The following is a 20,005-nucleotide window of genomic DNA, read 5'->3' on the forward strand; positions in this document are numbered from 1 at the left end:
ACTTTGATGTATATAATCCACCTATTCCTCATCACCACCTCTTAGAATCCTGTCTTTTGTCACAACTCATCTCAAGAGCCATTTCTTATAAGAAGACTGCTCCCTAGCTATGACTGCCTGCCCTCCAAAATTACCCTTTATTTATTTTGTATAACATTTGTATTTACTTATATATTGTTTCTCCTGAAAAAATATAAACCACTTGAAGATAGATACTATCTTGTTTTTGTCTTTGTACTCTCAGCACTACTTGTAAGTGCCAATCCTTGCTGATTGAACAATTTTTTTTAAACACCAGTATTCTTCCAGTGATGTTATATGGCTATAAATCGTAGACAGGTACAGTCTCTGAAAAATTCAAATTAAGAATCACCAAGGTAGCAAAAGAGGGATGTTTGATGGGTACGAGCAGTCCATAGCACCCTACAAATGAGAAGCTTCTCATAATTAAGTGTTGTGTAAAGCATGTCTTCAGAAAAATATGTGATTAGAAAAAAATAGGTATCATGTTGTGAGTACAAAGACAGCCAGTGGAAAGCCCACAAGCTTTATTAGCATTGATATCCATGCAATTAGAAGACAATCCTAGAATCCCCCATCCCCCACCAAGTTGGCAAATTTATGGGAAGACATGGATAGTAGTTACACAGAGTGAGAAAGCACTGTCTCCATCACTGAAGAGACTATCCATGTCAGTGAAATCACAGGTCCGCTGGATTATTCTTATACTATAAGAATCCATCAGATGAGAAATTGTATATTAACCAAACTTGGTTTTTTTTTAACAAATTTCTAAATACCTCTAATTTTGTTCATAAACATTAAATTCTCTATATTGTTACAAATATTCGATTTCATCTTTTCCCCCCATTTCCTTCTAATGCAATACATTTCATATTTTTTTTTTATAGACAGTCTCAGTGGCTTATTTTGTTGCCTGCTGTGTCTGTTGTCACATCTTGGATTTGCAAATATGTTCTTCTTTTTGGTATAGATGTAGAGAAGTCACACTTCACTCGAGACCCTTCCCAGCTTAAAGGCATACTCATACGAGCATCTTTGAAAAAAAGTACCATGGGATTTGGTTTTACCATCATTGGTGGAGATCGACCTGATGAGTTTCTTCAAGTGAAGAATGTACTCAAAGATGGTCCCGCCGCTCAAGATGGGAAAATTGCACCAGGTAACAAATTTCTGTATAATGCTTCAACAGAAGAGTTATTCAATAAATTACAGCTAGAGGTGAAACTGGCTATTTTTTTCTTTTATTTATTTTCAGTGTTCTACAATCACTATCATATAACTTAGATTTTTTTTTCCCTCCCTCCCCTCCACTCCCCAAGATGGCATATAACTTTATATAGGTTCTACACATACACTCCTGTTAAATACATTTTCACCATAGTCATGTTGTATAGAAGAATTAAAATGAATAGGAGAAATTATATAACAAACCAAAACGTAATACCAAAGAAAATGATCTGCTACATTCTGCTATTGAATTCCATTGTTCTTTCTATGGATGTGGAAGGCATTTTGCCTTAAAAGACCATTGGGAATTTTTTAAGTCCTTGCATTGTAATGAATTTCTAAGTCTACCAGAAAAAAAAATCCTCACACACTGTGTTACTGTGTACAGAGTTCTCCTGGTTCTGCTTCTGTCACTCAGCATCAGATCATATAAGTCTTTCCAGGCCTCTCTGAAGTCTTCCTGTTCATCATTTCTTATAGCACAATAGTATTCCATTAAATTCATATACCATAATTTATTCAGCCATTCTCCATTTGATGGGCATCCCCTTGATTTTCAGTTTTTGACCACCGCAAAGAGTGCTGCTATAAATATTTTTGTATGTGTGGGACCCTTTCCCATTTTTATGATCTCTTGGGGATACAGTCCTAAAAGCAGTATTGCTGGGTCAAAGGGTATGCACATTTTTGTAGCCCTTTGGGCATAAGTTCCAAATTGCTCTCCAGAATAGTTGGATCAGCTCACAGCTCCACCAATAATGAATTACTGTTCCAACTCTCCCACATCTTCTCCAGCATTTATCATCTTCCTGTTTTGTCATGTTAAACAATCTGATAGGTGTGATGTGGTATCTCAGAGTTGTTTTGATTTGCATCTCTCTAATCAATAATGATTTAGAGCATTTTTTCATATGATTATAGATATCTTTAATTTCTTCCTCTGAAAACTGCTTGTTCATATCCTTTGACCATTTATCAATTGGGGAATTGCTCTTTTTTTAACAAAAAAAAAATAATATCAAGAACCACTTAGAGAAAAAGATAATTTGGAAACTTTGTGAATGATGTTTGTGATTTTTTTGTTGTTGAGTTATTTCAGTTATATCTGACTCTCTTGTTACCCTATTTCGGGTTTTCTTGGCAAAGATACTGGAGCAGTTTGCCAACTTCTTCTCCAACTCATTTTACAGATGAGCAACTGAGGCAAACAGGGCCACACAGATAGTGAATGTCTGAAATTGGATTTGAATTCAAATCTTCCTGACTCCCAGCCTGGCACTCTCTCCACTGTGACACTGAGCTGCTCTAATTCTTTTAGCAGAAAGTGGTTACAAAGATCACTGTATAGCTCAGTCCGAAAGTTTGTTCGTACAATTTTTTCATGTATCTTGAGGGCTGTAAAAAATTCACCAGTCCTCATTGTTAATGGAAGCATGAATCTAACTGTGTGATGAACTATGTTTTATTGTCTGGACCATTAATTTCATCAGCATTCGGAATTTCAACTACTTTATAACTTAAAAGTCTTAGAGAACTGCCTAGGGTTCCAAGAGGTTAGGCTGTTTGCCCATAGGCATTCCCCTAGTGTATTTGAGAGGAACAAGATAATCAAGATCTTTGTAACTCCAGGTCCAGCCCACTCGCCACTGCCTTTCTGCTGAGGCGATTATGATCCTTTCTATAATATGTATGATCCTATGAAGTTACTGACATGCCACAAATTGCTTTATGGTAATTCCTGTTACAGTACGACTTTTCATACTTTTGTGTCTCCTGAGATTGATTAGTTTATTGTAGATTTTAAAAATGGAAACTTTTATTTTAGAAATGACAACAATTCTGCAATTTTTAACATAACTGTTCAGGCATGAGATAAGTTGCATATTCCTTGTCTAGACTTTGTTGCTTTGACTATTTGACATTTTTTTTTACATTTCTTTAAAAGTATGTTTGGGTCTTTCGGACTGCTTATTCATGATGAAGGAATTTTAAAGTGATTTTTTTCTTTGAAAGTTTTAATGTAATGTTGTAGTTGTTTCTTTTTTTTTTTTGAAGTTGTTTCTTGTTGTGTTCTCCTAACTTTCTTATGGATGCCTCTATTCTACATATAGTGCGGATATAATTGCACAGCTGGATTGTTTGATTGATAGATTTCTTTCGCTATGCCTAGTTACATTAATGTTGCATTAGAATATTATTTACAGATCATCATGTGCCCTTCCAAAAAACTGATGGTATTGACAAGGAAAAACTACATATAAATATTGGCAAAAGCAAACACCACATTTTTTTAAACAGAAGGAAAAGACATCTAAATAAAATCTGACAAATCCAGGATTATTCCTGCAGCCCCTGTCTGATATAGGTTAGCAGTTTGATTGCTAGGTTCACCAGCCCTTAACATGCATCAGTTGGGATTCTTTTATGGATATTTTAGCCACAATTCAAAGAAAAATTTATAAATATGAATAAGGATATAAACATGTGGTCTTCTTAACTATTTTCATTATCCAGCACCATAAATAAGTATTGAGACTAATCAAAATTACTTTTTCTGTTTTGTCTGCCCCTTTACATATTTTGATTGTGAAGCAAATCCATTAGCTCCTGACTGTCTTCCTACAGTGTCACAATATTGATTCGTACTTGTCTGAACTGCACAAGTCATCCTGGCTCCCATGAACATTCTGCAAGCTTTTACCAGGGAAACAATGTCTCAACTGTTGTTTCTAAGTAGTCCAGTTTTCTGTCTCTCATTAGGTCATTACAACCAAATTTCCATGCAGTGACATTTGTTTTAGGACCATTCATGTTGACCTTAAAAAGTATAAATGTAACTAGAACAAATTTGAGCACCTTGATTGGGAGAATAACCTTTTAAATATTCACCTTCAAATTCAAAGGGGGAAAAAATAAATGGATGAGATCACATAAAATAAGTAAGAGTCTACATAAAAGAATCCCAATTAATGTATGTTAAGGACCTGTGAATCTAGCAGTCAAACTGCTTTTACCTATATCAGATCAGGACTGCAGAAATAATCCTGGATTTGTCAGAATTTATTTAGATGATTTTTCCTCATTTTAAAAAAAATATGGTTTGCTTTTGCCAATTTATTTTTTTCATTTGAAGCCCAAATTATGTGCAGTGAGTGAAGATCTATTAGAGATTTAATTCTTAACCCTACCCTAGAGGTGGAACATAGTGAAGGAAAATATAGCCTGTAGATTAATGTCATTCTAAAAATCAGATACTCATACTGGTCGCAGAATTTCTGTACAATTTTTTCAGATGTGAATAAAATTTTCAATATGCAGAGTCCTGTGAGCAGATAACATTTTTATTTATTCATCAAACAGATATATAGATATATACACATATGTATATATGTATGTATATAGTTATATAGAGAGCCTACTATGTATATAATTCTTCTCCAGGTGCTTGGATATGACTCATATCACAGTATTTATATATAGCAATAAAATAAATATTCTCACAACCCTAGACCACCTTTACCCATTAACAGCTTGGACCTCAGGTTTCCTTATCATGACTTTAAAGCAGTCACTGCTTTTTAGAAAAGCTTAAAAAAGTAAAGAGATCCCTCTTTCTTGGAAATCTACTGATTTTGAAATTAATAAAGGGCAAAAAGGATCTGTCTGAATTTTTTTTTTCTTGAGGACCCAGAATTTAACCTTAATCAACTGGTGATTAGAAATAGTAGTCTCTAAACTAAAATAATATTAAAATTGGGGATAACTTAGGTTTTAATTTACTTTTATATATTTGTTTTACTAGGTGATGTAATCGTAGACATAAATGGCAGCTGTGTCCTTGGTCATACCCATGCAGATGTTGTCCAGATGTTTCAGTTGGTCCCTGTCAACCAGTATGTGAGCCTGACTTTGTGTCGTGGCTATCCTCTTCCTGATGATAATGAAGATCCTGTTGTCGATATTGTCACAGCTACACCCGTCGTCAGTGTAACCAAAGGAGAGGCTTGCATAAGCGGTCAGGATTTTAAATCAGGGACGGTGGTTTCGGACCAGAATGGGAAACCAGGTCACATTCTGGCCAGTGATCGCCTCAATGGCCCTTCTTTGGACCCAGATGAGCAAAGGGCATCCATGGCATCATCAGGCAGCTCTCAGCCAGAGCTAGTGACTATCCCTCTGATTAAGGGTCCTAAAGGTTTTGGGTTTGCAATTGCTGATAGTCCAACTGGGCAGAAGGTGAAAATGATATTGGACAGCCAGTGGTGTCATGGCCTTCAAAAAGGAGATATTATTAAGGAGATTTACCACCAAAATGTGCAGAACTTAACACACCTCCAGGTAGTAGAAGTTCTAAAGCAGTTTCCAGTAGGTGCAGATGTGCCATTGCTTATCTTGAGAGGAGGTGAGTAAAGATGCAGTGTGGAAAAATGTTTAGTTTTTATGTATTTGTGTCTATTAATTGTCTTTCCTAATAGGTCAGGATGTTTCTTCTTCCATCAGGCTACCTATTCACTAGTGTGTGTTTTCTATAAAGCTATGTTTGATCCCTGCCAGAAAACAGTTTTTGTGAGTTTCCTCTCCTTTATTTGAGACAGTGTGGTATGATGAAGAGAGAGCCAGCCTCACACTTGCTGGTCATGTGATCCTGGCCCATGTTCTCAGTTGTTTAAGCTGCTCTAAGACCATAAGTTGCAGGGAAGGTGCCAACCTGCCATTAGTAGAAGGAGTTTCCTAACTGAACAGTTCTCTCTTTCAGAGAAATCACAGGTCCATTCCATATCCTTGTCTCTTCCTACTTATTAATAACTCCATTAGTGCCCATTTAAAAAATATTACTTATAATTTTTATGATCAGTCACAGATGCTCTTCATTTAAAAGATTTCCCATTTAATCACTGTATTTCTTCAACTGACAGACACAAGTAATAGTAGAAAGATCTTTAAAAGCCTTGAAACTCATCTATGACTCTGTAATGTAACCAAGGTGATTTCAAAGAACAAAACTCTTTACATTTCTGTAGGTATTAGATGATATTAAGGAATCTCTTGAAACTATTCTGTAGAATCCACAATGCTAGTAGCTTTTACTTTTAAAAATTTTTTTCTGAAGCTCTAGTGACCTTTTATAAGTAGTCATTAAGTCTCTCAGTGCCCATATGAGAAAAGCACAAGGCTTGTTTTTCCATGGTCATGAAGGAACATGAAATGCACCCGATGTCATCCCCCCACCTCCCATTTTAAACTCCAGTTACTTACTGGAGCTTTAATGGGATTTATTGAGTCCGTGAATGACTGACATTCAGAAATTGGAATTTAACTCTTGTACATCTTCACATGCTTCTGCTCTTTTAGCACCTTGTTTCTCCATCTTGTGCATGGGAACGTTTCTTTAATATGGACTTTGGTTTATTTTTAAAAGCTTGATTTCTTCTTTGGGTGATCTTTTGAAATACATAATACTGATTTCAGGTTTTCAGAGCACTGCACAGCAGAAAGAACACTGACCCTGGAGTCAGAAACTGTGCTTCAAATTCCACCTGTGTGATCTTTGGCAAGTCTCTTAATCTCCCTTGGCCTCCATATCCTCTTTGGCAAAATAATGTATTTGGTGGCAAAGAAATGGCTTCTGAGTTCCCTTTTAGCTCCAGAGCTGTGATCCTGTGAACCCCATAATGTAGGTAGTATGGGCATTATTATCCCCATTTTACAGATCTGGAAACTAAGGCTATGAGGTTTTAAGTGACTATCCCATGATCATACAGGTAGAAAATGTCAGAGATGATATTCAGAAAAGTCTCCTCACTCCTAGTGAGGCACTCTATGCATTATGCCATGGTAAAGTTAAACATTTCTCTCTGCATGCTTAGTTTGTCATTTTCCTATTCCGCTAAATTAAAGTTAGCTTACTTAATTTGCTTTTGTTCCATTAGAAGACAGTATTCATGATTAAAGAATATCAGACCAAAGAATTCTTCATCTGGTTTTAAAATTTGCCTCATTGTTTTCTCTAGGTCCTCCTTCACCAGCAAAAACTACCAAAGTGGTGAGTATGTAAAATGTTTGCAATAGAGGGAAAGAGTTAGCAATCATCATATATCTGAGGCTAGAAAACTAGGATTGTCCCCACAGTCTTATTCATTTCTCTTGGCTTTAGAAATGAGACAAGGGGGAAAACATCTGGTCCCAGTGGTTTTAAATAAATGTTAGACAGATGATGAATTAAAGCTGTATGACCTGCCTCCCAGTGTATATCCAAACTTCCTATGGACTTTTGTGTCCCATCAGCATCTCAAATGCTCCGTATTCCTCTAAACTCAGTCCTCCTTCTAGATTCCTTATTTCTGTTGAAAGAGCCATCATCTTTGGAGTTACCCAGGTTTATAACTTAGAAATGATTCTTGAATCTTTCCTCGCCTCCCTTATTCATTCGAGAAACTTTTTTCAGTTTACCTCCATAAGTGTTCACATCTGCCCCACCTTTCTGTACTCATGGTCTGCCCCCCTAGTTCAGGCCCTCAGCACCTGAAGGGCTCCTGAAATATTGCTATAGCCTCTTAATTAGTCTGCCCATTTCCAGTTTCTTCCCTCTCCGATTTATCCTACACACAGCTACCAGTTTTCCTAAACTACAGCTTAGAAATCTTCAGTGACTTTTTTGTTGCCTCCAGGATAAAATCCAGATTCCCCTATTGGTTACTTATGGCCTTTTATAATCTGGTTCCAACCCACCTTCCCATGTTTATTCTGTATCAGTGCCCTTCATGTACTCTATGGCAGGTCACCTCGGCCCACTTACGAGTTATTACCCAAACTTTGCATTTCATCTCCTGCCTCCAGCCTTTGCCCAGGCTGTCCCCTGATACCTGGAGTACGTACCTCCCACCTCTTAGAATCCTTCACCTCCCTCCAGGTTCAGCTCAGGTACTGACTCCTCTGGGAAGCCTTTTCTAAACTCCCTAGTTGTGGGTGCTTTCTTCTGCCTCCAGTCAGCTCGTTTACTTATTTGTTTTACGTTTCTCTGTTGTTTAATACAATGGAGGCTTCTTACAGGCCAAGTGTGTTCCTCATTTTTGTCATTAAAACTATAACTTGTATATGATAGGCACAATAGATATTTGCTGAATTACCCAGAACATTTATGGCCTTCTCTGCTATCCAGTGACCTGTTTTGCAATTTTTGGGGTTTTTTTTTCCAGAATGTACAGCTTAGTTGTTTATCTTTATGTTTGGCTAACTATTGACCCCAGAGACAGTGTTGTTTATCAGACATCTAGATAGTTAAACAGTCTGTTAAAGGACCCATATATAGGGTGAAAACTGAAAGAAGACTCACCACAACTTCTTGTGGAAGGAACTGTTATCAGTCTCTTATACCAATACCACCAGTAATTACAAATTTTGAGTACAAAGCCAATTAATGACATGTGAAATCCTATTTTAGTTTTAGCTTGTTGCTTTCATCGTCAGCCCATCATAGATGCTCATCAGTATCCTGAAACCTTAGGTTATTCAAGGGAGCTCTCCAGCACAGTTAAAAATTTATCTTCTCAGGAATCAAAGTAATTTAGCAAAGTGAGTAGAGCAATAGCTTTACCCCCTAGCCCACGTAGTCCTTCATAGATTCAATATAATGTAATTCATCAAGATGTACTAGAAATGCTGCTCATGGCTACTTCTAACAACGTATTGAAGTTGCTGTTCCCTTTCCTACTGACTGGTTAGGATCCTGAGTAGCAGAGGAGGAGGGAGAAGGGAGAAATGGAACAGCTCTCTAGAAACGGTATGAAAGGACAGTGATGATCTCCAGTCTAAGAACTGCTCCTACGTGCTAGTTGACAGTGATCATTTTTTATCATCTTAAATCAGAATCTAATTCCTGGCTGACAGATTTGGACAAATATACTATTGAGGATTTGGGATTGGTTGCTTGGTTGATTTGGGGGAGGAATGGGATTTGAGGCTAATATAATATTTTGTTTCCTTTGTAGCTAATTGTTTTTATTTTTTCTTAATATTGTCAAATATTTGGAAATTATCTTCACAAACAAAAAAAATCAAAATAAGCTACTCCTTTGCCTTGGTTTAGTGCCTTTCCCTTTAGAGTTTTTGGATTTTAGAATGTGTTTTCATAGTATTATGCATTTAACCTAATTTGGAGTGAAGACTTTTGCTACTCAGTAATCTGAGAAAGAATGATATGTTGAAAACCTCTTCATGAGAAATTAAATCAGGTAAAAAAAGAAGTAAAAATTATGTGGTACATTCTTTTTTCCCTTTCTTTACGTAAGAAGCATTCACTTTCTCATTTATTTTCTTTCTCAAATCAGCAAGCAGTTTCAAGGTGGTAAGAAGAGAAGTTTTGTCCAAACATAAGACTTGATAAGACTTTTCACTTTTTGTCATTTACCAAGTAAAATTTTTTTCTACTCTCAATTAAATAACATCTTAGCCCGATACTTTCAAGAGACTCATATTGCTGTACTGAATCTATCAAATATATTAATGTTCAACACTTTAGTTTCTTAGTGTTGAGGGATATATATAAAGAAATATGTAGCCATGCCCAGTCATTTTGTGTATTTTATTTGCCAAACTTTTATGAAATGATTAAATCATATGTATTCATTTTGAACCTATTACTAAGCAGCGCCTGCTTTTCCATTTTAGAAGACGGATAAACAGGAGAATTCAGGAAGCTTGGAGGCCATCAATGAGTCTGTTCCTCAGCCGATGCCTTTTCCACCCAGCATTATCAGATCAGGATCCCCCAAATTAGATCCTTCTGAGGTCTACCTGAAGTCCAAGACAATATATGAAGATAAACGTAAGTCTCCAAGATTTTTTAGGATAGTGTAGAACAAAGTGAGCATGGATATCCAAGAGGCTTTTCCATTCTTAGGAGTCATAATTTTCTCTTTCAATTGCAAGTTTAAGGTTGCTTGTGTTACTTTTAAGAAGGAAGACAATTTTGAGGCCTTCCCCCTTGGAAGCATTAACTACAGAAATATGGAGTATCAGAGCTGAAGGCACCCTGTTAGTCACCTCATCCAGCCCTCTTCTTTCACAAAGGGAGAAGTAAGAGTTGGATTTGCCCAACATCGCTAGGCAGAAATCAGATAGCAGAGCCAGGATTTCAGTCCAGTTCTTCCAATTTCAGATCTAGTGTCTACTTTGCCATACTGCATGTGACTCATTTTGCTCTCTTTTAAACAACCACAGTCCTTTAGCCTGACATCTCTGAGACAGTGAGAGGTGGGTACATGGTCTAAACAAGATGACTAAAGCTACATATGTCCTATGATTTTGTTTCCTTGTTTGTAAAATTAGGTTAGACTGGATATTCTCTAGTCATCCCTTCCATGTGGATTTCTCGTGCTTACTGTGAACAACTTCAGCTCAGCCCTCATTGTTTCTATTTTTTCCCTTTCTCACTTCCCACAGTATTCATTTTGAGCCATCTCCCCAAGATCCCAACACTACTTGCACCTCCAAGAATCTCAGTAGATGACCTCACTTCCTTCCACTATAAGAAGCGTATCAACAGTCTCCAGGGGTTCCCTCAGTTCTTATTAATTCCCCCTCTTCACTTAAAACTTGTCTTTGTATTCATCTTTCTCTTCTCCTTCTTCACTCCTGTTCTGATCATTGCTAAATCCTTTAACCATGGACTTTATCCTATCCTATCTTTTCCCCCAGTTTGATTATTTTTCATCAGTCATCTCTCACTTAGGATCTTCCCTCTGTCTACAAAAGCACTTGGATCTCCTTTATCCATTTTTTAAAAAAATCTGCCTTTGTTTGCTCTGTCTTATTGATGATATTCACCTGTCATTCAGAGCCTTCCACGATCTGACCCCCCAACCTATCATTCTGGGTATAAACTTGATTTCCTTTCCTTCCCCTGCACCTGCCACTCTTGATTTCTCCATCAGGGAGGGATTTCTCTGTCTTCTGATGAGAGAGAGTAGTGACATTCCTCTTCCTTATTTTTCATAGTCTAAATTGTGTCATATTTGCGTAGATATTTATCTCACATACTAGACTGTGAACTTTCATGGTATTAACACTGAATGTTTGTTGGATCACACCAGGTCTTTAAGATCCTTGTAGTCTAACATTCTGGAATTCTATTGAGTCACATTTTGATGAAGTCTTACTAAAGGAGATAAGTCCAAAAGCAAATTTTATCTCCTAATGTGAGCTGACAATGAAGCAAGTGAAGGATTAACAGTAACCCATAAGACTAGAATGCCAAAAAGCACAGAGTGTCTGCAGGTGGAACAAAAGACTCATTATATGTGCATAATGAAGACCTTGTTTCCTAAGACAGTCTTTGCAGTTGCTTCTTATGCCTCATGAACAAAACTTGTCCAGGCAGCCCCTCTCTTTATGGTAGAAAAATGTGACTTAATTCCACAGCATTCAAGACATTACTGAGTGTGTGAGATTACTCACAATTTCTTTAAATTTAAATGTGATTTGGAATGTAATTGTTATTTTGATAAATCAAACTAAATCTCTTCTGAAGAATATTCCCTGGAACTTATCATAAATACTTTACTGAAATGTTGTCTTGTATACATATATGTGTGTGCATGTGTACATATGTATATATAAACATACATATTACATATATTAGGTATATATGTATACACACATACATATATGTACATATAAAGGTGTATATACAAATGTGTGTGTGTGTGTGTGTCTATACACAGAGGGAGAGAGTGTGTGTGTGTGAGAGTAAGTTTGGGAGTTTCTCTCCCCTTTTTCTCTACTTCAGTCTCTTCCTTCTCCATTCCATCTTCCACAAAGCAGATATTCCTAAAATACAGGTCAAACCCTGTCATTCCATTGCATAAGAAGCTTCAGTCACTCCCTCTTGCCTCTGGATAAAACACAAATTTTGGGTTGACATTAGAAACACTTCACAGTCTGGTTCCAGCCTGTTTTTCTGGGCTCGTTGTAGAATACTTTCTTTCACATACATACTATATGCTTCCACCAGACTGTTCTATATACTGTTTCCTTCTCTGTGCCCTTGCACAGACTGTCCCCCTATCCCTCGAATTCACAAACTCCTCAATTTTACCTGAATCCTCAGCTTCCTTTATGGATAACATCAAGCCCCACTTATTTCCAGTAAGAGGCCTTCTTGATACCCATGGTTCCTAATGCCTTCTCCCCTGCCCCCCAGTCCCTTCCATTGTATTTATTTATATAAATTGTATATTTGCTCCTTAGTGTTCATGTTGTTTCCCTTGATAGGGTTTAAGCTCCTTGAGGTCAGGGAGGGTGTTGTTTTGGGCTTTTCATTCCTAGTCCTTAGTATCATTTCTGCCACATATTAGATGCTTAATAGCAAATGTTTGCTGAATAGGTGAATGAATGAAAAAGGTGACCAGTATTTTCCCCAGTCACACTCCAAACACAGAAGATAAACTTTTTTACATGTGAAGTAATATAAACGTCTGATATTGTCATGTTGACCTGGTTAATGTAAGCCTTGAAGTGTAATATAAATTATGCTTGTTTTTTACTAGTAGTAATAGTATTTTTTTATTATTTATAAAATAAACCTGTGAATTCCTGCAAATGTGGCTGCTTACAGAGGAATGCATCTTTGCATACTCTGAGAAGGGCATCAGTTGAAGAGTGTCAATACTATATTTAATGTCATTCCCTAGATTCTGAAATACCTTGCCTATCTATCAAATTGATATTTTATTTTGCTACCACATAGCAAATGTAAATTAGTTGACATTGTGGTGCAGTGGATCCAGTACTGTGACATTAAATGGAGTTATTAGAATTTCATGTTAACTTGCTACCAGCTGGACATATGGGTAGAGTAAGTAATTAGAAATAGAACACTGTGTCCAGAACTTCTGCAGCAGAGCTTGGTAGTTTACATTTTTCTTATCATGTTAGTGTTTAAGTTTGAACTCTGATACACACTTAAAAGCTTCAAGTTTATAATTTTACTGCAGGACTGTAAAATACTAGTTGTCTAAATGTTGAACATTAGTCATCTTGTTTTATTCTAGTTGTCATTTAAGAAATAATGTATAAAGATTCCACTTTTTTCTTTTTTCACTTAGCTCCAAACACCAAGGATTTGGATGTTTTTCTTCGAAAACAGGAATCAGGATTTGGCTTTAGGGTCCTAGGAGGGGATGGACCTGATCAGTCTGTAAGTTGTTCACTTGGAATTTGGAAATGTATGGTATTTCTGGATTGTTTGTTTCCTCATGTGATTATTTTAAATCACCTTTTTTTTTTCTCTTTAATGTTTTGATTAATAAATAAATGGGCTTGGTTTCCTTTCATATCTCCTTGCTCCCTTCAAGAATTATTTGGTGGAGTTATTGTCTCCTTTCTTGATCTCTTAGTAAACACTTGAACTAAAAATTAAGTAATCATACTTCAGCTTCATAAAATACCAATTCTATATGATTAGTTACCCTCCTCCTTTACTTTGTTTGGGTTCTTTTAACCTTTTTCTAAACAAATTCTTAGACAGTTTCTTTTCCTGGGAAACCTATAATTTCAAATTCTATTTCCTACATTTATTCTCTGACTGATCCAGAAATGGTTGTGATATACTTTTGAATATTGTACCATTTAATCTTAAGAATGCATTTGCATGAAGAACACCAGTAAATACTCATTACTTTTCTGCATGTGATTTTATATGGAAACCTACACAGCTGGAGAAATACAAAATCATTAAGACTTTTTTGGAATAGATCCAAAGGTTGTATTTGAAGCAGACAAAGTGGTCAACTTAGATTTTGGTTATGTATGCTTCTATTAACATTTATTTTTTGAGGGAAAAAAATTGATAAATTTAAAACAAAACAAAAACCCAACCCTTATCTTTTAATAGTCTAAGCATCGCACAATGAATGAGTTGTGTTTTGTGAAATTTAAATGTATACAGCCTTTTTGTACAGTATCACAAATCAAAACCTTTATACATTAAAGTTTGAGTGAACCTACCATGGTAGCCATAATGCCACTTTAAAAAAATGAAATGAGAAAATGTCTGAATAGTTAAGAAAAAGGCATTTGATTTTGTTGGCATGTACATATTCTTATTCATCATATTGACAAAAGTTTTCACCATATGTCTGTATAGTGAATCAAACCATATGATTCAGGCAAATAAAGTTTCAAGACAAGTTGAAATGACTATAGGACAGTGGGAGCATTTTATCAAGATGTCCTTGTCTCTTGCTTTTTGGATATTTTTCAGTGTACTGAGGTTCACATCATTTACCAGAGCATTTTTAAAAATTCAACTCAGACAAGCTAGGGAGATATCCTGATTCTTTTTTCTAATACAAAGACTGAACAGCAAACTATTAGCCAAACTGTCCAAAGAAATCTGTTTATTAGAACTTCATTATAGCAGACATAATGGACCTTATACAGGTATAGACCTGTCTATACCTTATACAGGTATAGACCAAGCACACATTTGGAAATATTTGGGTTTTTTTGTGATTCTCTAGTTAATAATAATTTAAAAAAAATAATAAACCAACCACAAAAGGTAGTTGGCTGCTACCTTTTTTTTTTTTAATTAATTTATTTATTTCACTTTCAACATTCATTTTCACAGAATTTTTGGGCTCCAAATTTTCTCCCCCCTTGTCCCCTTCCCCCACCCCAAAACACCGAGCATTCCAATTGCCCCCATCACCACTCCGCTCTCTCCTCCATCATTCCTCTCTGCCCTTGTCTCCATCCTCTCCTCTGTCCTGTTGGGCCAAATAACTTTCTATACCCCTTTACCTGTATTTCTTATTTCCTAGCGGCAAGAACAGTACTTGACAGTTATTCCTAAAACTTAGAGTTCCAACTTCTTTTCCTTCCTCCCTCCCCACCCCCTCCCTTTGGAAGGCAAGCAATTCAATATAGGCCAAATCTGTGTAGTTTTGCAAATGACTTCCATAATAGTCATGTTGTATAAGACTAACTATATTTCCCTCCATCCTATCCTGCCTCCAATTACTTCTATTCTCTCTTTTGATCCTGACCGTCCCCGTGAGTGTCGACCTCAAATTGTACCCTCCTCCCCATGCCCTCCCTTCCATCGTCCCCCCCACCCTGTTTATCCCCTTGTCCCCCACCTTCCTGTATTGTAAGATAGGTTTTCCTACCAAAATGAGTGTGCATTTTATTCCTTCCTTTAGTGGAATGTGATGAGAGTAAACTTCATGTTTTTCTCTCACCTCCCCTCTTTTTCCCCAAACTAAAAAAATCTTTTGCTTGCCTCTTTTATGAGAGATAATTTGCCCCATTCCATTTCTCCCTATCTCCTCCCATATATTTCTCTATCACTGCTTGATTTCATTTTTTTTTAAGATATGATCCCATCCTATTCAATTCACTCTGCGCACTCTGTCTCTATGAGTGTGTGCGTGTGCATGTGTGTGTGTGTAATCCCACCAAGTACCCAGATACTGAATAGTTTCAAGAGTTACTAATATTGTCTTTCCATGTAGGGATGTAAACAGTTCAACTTTTATAAGTCCCTTATGACTTCTCTTTGCTGTTTACCTTTTCATGCTTCTCTTCATTCTTGTGTTTGAAAGTCAGATTTTCTTTTCAGCTCTGGTCTTTTCATCAAGAATGCTTGAAAGTCCTCTATTTCATTGAAAGACCAATTTTTCCCCTGAAGTATTATACTCAGTTTTGCTGGGTAGGTGATTCTTGGTTTTAGTCCTAGTTCCTTTGACTTCTGGAATATCCTATTCCATGCCCTTTGATTCCTTAATGTAGAAGCTGCTAGATCTTGTGTTATCCTGATTGTATTTCCACAGTACTTGAATTGTTTCTTTCTAGCTGCTTGCAATATTTTCTCCTTGACCTGGGAATTCTGGAATTTGGCCACAATATTCCTAGGAGTTTCTCTTTTTGGATCTTTTTCAGGTGGTGATCGGTGGATTCTTTCAGTATTTATTTTGCCCTCTGGTTCTAGAATATCAGGGCAGTTTTCCTTGATAATTTCATGAAAGATGATGTCTAGGCTCTTTTTTTGATCATGGCCTTCAGGTAGGCCCATAATTTTTAAATTGTCTCTCCTGGATCTATTTTCCAGGTCAGTTGTTTTTCCAATGAGATATTTCACATGATCTTCCATTTTTTCATTCTTTTGGTTTTGTTTTGTGATTTCTTGGTTTCTCATAAAGTCATTAGCCTCCATCTGTTCCATTCTAATTTTGAAAGAACTGTTTTCTTCAGTGAGCTTTTGAATCTCCTTTTCCATTTGTCTAATTCTGCTTTTGAAAGCATTCTTCTCCTCATTGGCTTCTTGAACCTCCTTTGCCAATTGAGTTAGCCTATTTTTCAAGGTGTTATTTTCTTCAGCATTTTTTTGGGTCTCCTTTAGCAGAGTGCTGATCTGCTGTTCATACTTTGCTTGCAAGTCTTTTATTGCTCTTCCCAGTTTTTCCTCCACCTCTCTAACATAATTTTGAAAATTTTTTGAGCTCTTTATGAGCTTTTCCCCAGGTCTGATCCCATTGAGTGGGCTGGGATGTAGAGGCACTGACTTCCGTGTCTTTCCCTGATGGTGAGCACCGCTCTTCCTCATCAGAAAGGAGGGGAGGAGAAACCTGCTCACCAAGAAAGTAACCCTCTATAGTCTTGTTTTTTTTCCCTTTTCTGGGCATTTTCCCAGCCAGTGACTTGACCTCTGAATATTCTCCTCACACCCACTTCGCCTCCGGATCCTCCCAGCCAGCTCTTGGGGTCTGAGACTCAAATGCTGCTTCCCAGCCTCAGGGCTTTGGGAGGGGGCGGGGCTGCTATTCAGTGTGAGATCAAGTTCAGCTGCCCAGGTGGGGGCAGGGCCGCCTCACGGGCTCAGTTCCCTCAGGGGGTTTATGCAGAGACCTTCAACAATGGATCCGGGCTCCTGCCTGCTTGGGGAGCCCCGGTCTGCTCCCACCTCCGCTGGTGCCTCCCGAGGGGGCCTGAGTCATGGGGGCTCCCCACTCCCCTCTCGACCCGCCAAAGAGACCCTCTCACCGACCCTTGTGACCTGTGGGTGGAGGGACCCGCGGGGTTGCTAGAGATTCTGTCCCTGAAGCCTGCTCGGATCTGCTCCCCGCTCAGATCTGCTCCTCTTGGCCCCGGGTGGCCGCGGCAGGGCTGTGCTCGGCTCCCAGTCTGCTGCCTGAAGAACCTTTTGCGAGAGGTTTTCAGGTTCTCTGGAACAGAAATCTTATCCGCTCCGCTGTTATGTGGCTTCTCCTGCTCCCGAATTTATTGGCAGCTCTTTACTACAGATATTTCATGGGCTGTGGGTTCGGAGCTAGCGTATTTGTGTGTTTCTACTCCACCATCTTGGCTCAGCCCCTCTCTGCTACCTTTTTAATGAAAAAAATTTTAATGATTCTTTTTAGATGAAAGATAACTATTCATTCTTTTTCCTCAACAAATGTTTCATAGTAGTAAACAGTAAGCTTGCCATGGCAGCCATCTGCATATGAGTAGAGAAAAATTTATCCTAGTGCCTTCATCACTGTAGAGAGACAATGAATGTTCTGATGGTAGCAAGCAGAGATTTTTGTTCCAAGCAGCTGTTACATGGGAGTATGTTGCAGCTCCTCTGGTTAAGCAGACTGGATTGTTGTGCTTACCCTCTTTGTACTCAACCCTAAGAATTTGCTGAAAGTAAAGAAGACAGGTTTTGGAGAGCTCCTGTCATTTAAACAACATTCTGTCAGTGACCTAATCTCTAGCACGTGTCATTTTCAAAGTTAACGATGCCTGAGATGGGACAATTTTTCTTCCTTGGACTTAAAAAGCATTTTACAGTTTGCCTAATATTCAGTTTTATTGAAAATTTAACTGTCAAGTAATCTAAGCAGACTGTTTAGACTAACCCACAGATTTTGGTTTCACCAGATATACATTGGAGCCATCATTCCCCTGGGAGCTGCTGAGAAAGATGGTCGGCTTCGTGCTGCTGATGAACTCATGTGCATTGATGGAATTCCAGTTAGAGGAAAATCACACAAGCAAGTTTTGGACCTAATGACAACTGCTGCTCGAAATGGCCATGTGTTGCTTACTGTGAGAAGAAAGATCTTCTATGGTGGTATGTCAATCTCATTGTGTTGGTAACAGACTTCATGTACTAAACCACTATGTTCCACATTGTACCTACACTTGTTTCCTATTTGCGTCTTGTCACATAATAGGGCTGTACATGAATCACATTTTCAGGCTTCTGTGTTGTAGACAACTGTTTAATACTGCTCATCTGGGTTTGCCACTTGCCTAATTTCATTTACTGCCTTTTATTTAGGAGTTCTTGCATTTGCTAATCTTAAAATCCACCAGTATAATCCTTCCATATGAGTTTTATTCCTGATTCTAATGGCAGAAATGCTTCTGACTTGTGTGCTGTTAATCTTACTCTCAGTTCCACTCTCAAGAATTTGTGATTCCGTTGATGTGGCTCCAACCTACCTTTCTAGCTTGATTGGTATCTTGTTCTTCTTTATATACTCTTCAGTGCAGCCACTCTGGTCTTTTGACAGTTCTTACACATGATAGTTCATCATCTCTCCATAATTTTGTTCAGGAGAGACCTGGGATGCACTCCCTGCTCATCTCTGCCTCTTAGGATCCCTAGTTTCTTGGAAAAGGGAACTCAAATGCCATCCCTGCAAAAGGCCTTTTCTGATCTCCCTCATTGGCTAGTTCCTTCTTCCAAATTGTCTTCTCATAATATTGCTTTTAGTGTATGTGTACACATGCACGCACACACGCTGTCAGTCACTTTGAGAGAGGGGGTTGTATATACATGTACGTATGTGGTGTTGTATTGTGTATGTGTGTTCTTTACATGTAGAATATAAACACCTTGAGGGCAGGAATTGTTTCACTTTGGTTTTGCATCATTTGGTTGATAAGATGGGTTTAGGTGTATGTTGAAAGATGTGAGTTTGTCACTGGAGGAAACGCATTCTACCACAAAAGATATGGAACGCATCTAAAATTTACAGTTTTAGGGAGTGTCCTGGGTCAGTAAGAGGTTAAGATCACATAACTATATATGTCAGAGATGGGATATTAATTGAAGTCATCCTGGTTGCAAGTCTGGTCCTGTACTGCACTGCCTTTGTATATGTGTACCCATGCAAATGAATGTAGTAATTTTGTGTGTACACACACACACACACACGCGTATCTGCATATACAGGTATAGTTAATCTTTCCATTTATCTTTTAATTCCAATTTATTTAATGATAAGTCTAGATCCATGTTAATTCCTTAATTTGACTTGTCATGTTTTCATCATGGAGTTTTAAATTTCCCTACATTTTATTTTTATTTTTCTATTTCTTGTCTTTTTGCAAGAGATGTCACTGTCTTTTCAATTATGATTTTAGCTACTGAGTGTCGGTAGATATAAATTGTGCAAGTTTTGGCCATTTTTCATTCCTATACATACACATTAGTACATAACAAGTCTCAATTTATAAATACATAACAGTTCTCAATTTAAATGAACCAGACAGTTCAGTATTTTAAAATCATACATAAAAGAATAGTGAGATCTCTCTTGTTATGAGAAAAACAAATAGACAAAAAGGTGAATTCAAAACCCCATTATCAGAATATGATAATTACAGTGTGATATTTATATAGCATTTTGTAGTTTCCAAAACATTTTACATATAGTATTTCATTTTATCTTTCCAGTGTCCTTGTGAGATAGGTGTG

The 20,005-nt window shown here is 37.4% G+C and overlaps 1 protein-coding gene across 3 annotated transcripts in view; it reads left to right on the forward strand.

Annotated features, from left to right (window-relative positions):
- The window catches only part of MAGI3 (membrane associated guanylate kinase, WW and PDZ domain containing 3), a 226,997-nt gene that overhangs the window by 166,130 nt on the left and 40,862 nt on the right, over positions 1 to 20,005 (forward strand). For all 3 annotated transcript variants that reach the window (XM_072644386.1, XM_072644384.1, XM_072644385.1), the window contains exons 9-14: positions 995 to 1,183; positions 5,054 to 5,653; positions 7,263 to 7,294; positions 9,919 to 10,075; positions 13,356 to 13,447; positions 18,178 to 18,370. In XM_072644386.1, the coding sequence (XP_072500487.1) occupies positions 995 to 1,183; positions 5,054 to 5,653; positions 7,263 to 7,294; positions 9,919 to 10,075; positions 13,356 to 13,447; positions 18,178 to 18,370 (1,263 nt within the window). The remainder of the gene's footprint in view (positions 1 to 994; positions 1,184 to 5,053; positions 5,654 to 7,262; positions 7,295 to 9,918; positions 10,076 to 13,355; positions 13,448 to 18,177; positions 18,371 to 20,005) is intronic.

This window comes from Notamacropus eugenii, chromosome 2, assembly GCF_028372415.1.
Source record: "Notamacropus eugenii isolate mMacEug1 chromosome 2, mMacEug1.pri_v2, whole genome shotgun sequence".
Lineage (NCBI taxonomy): Eukaryota > Metazoa > Chordata > Mammalia > Diprotodontia > Macropodidae > Notamacropus > Notamacropus eugenii.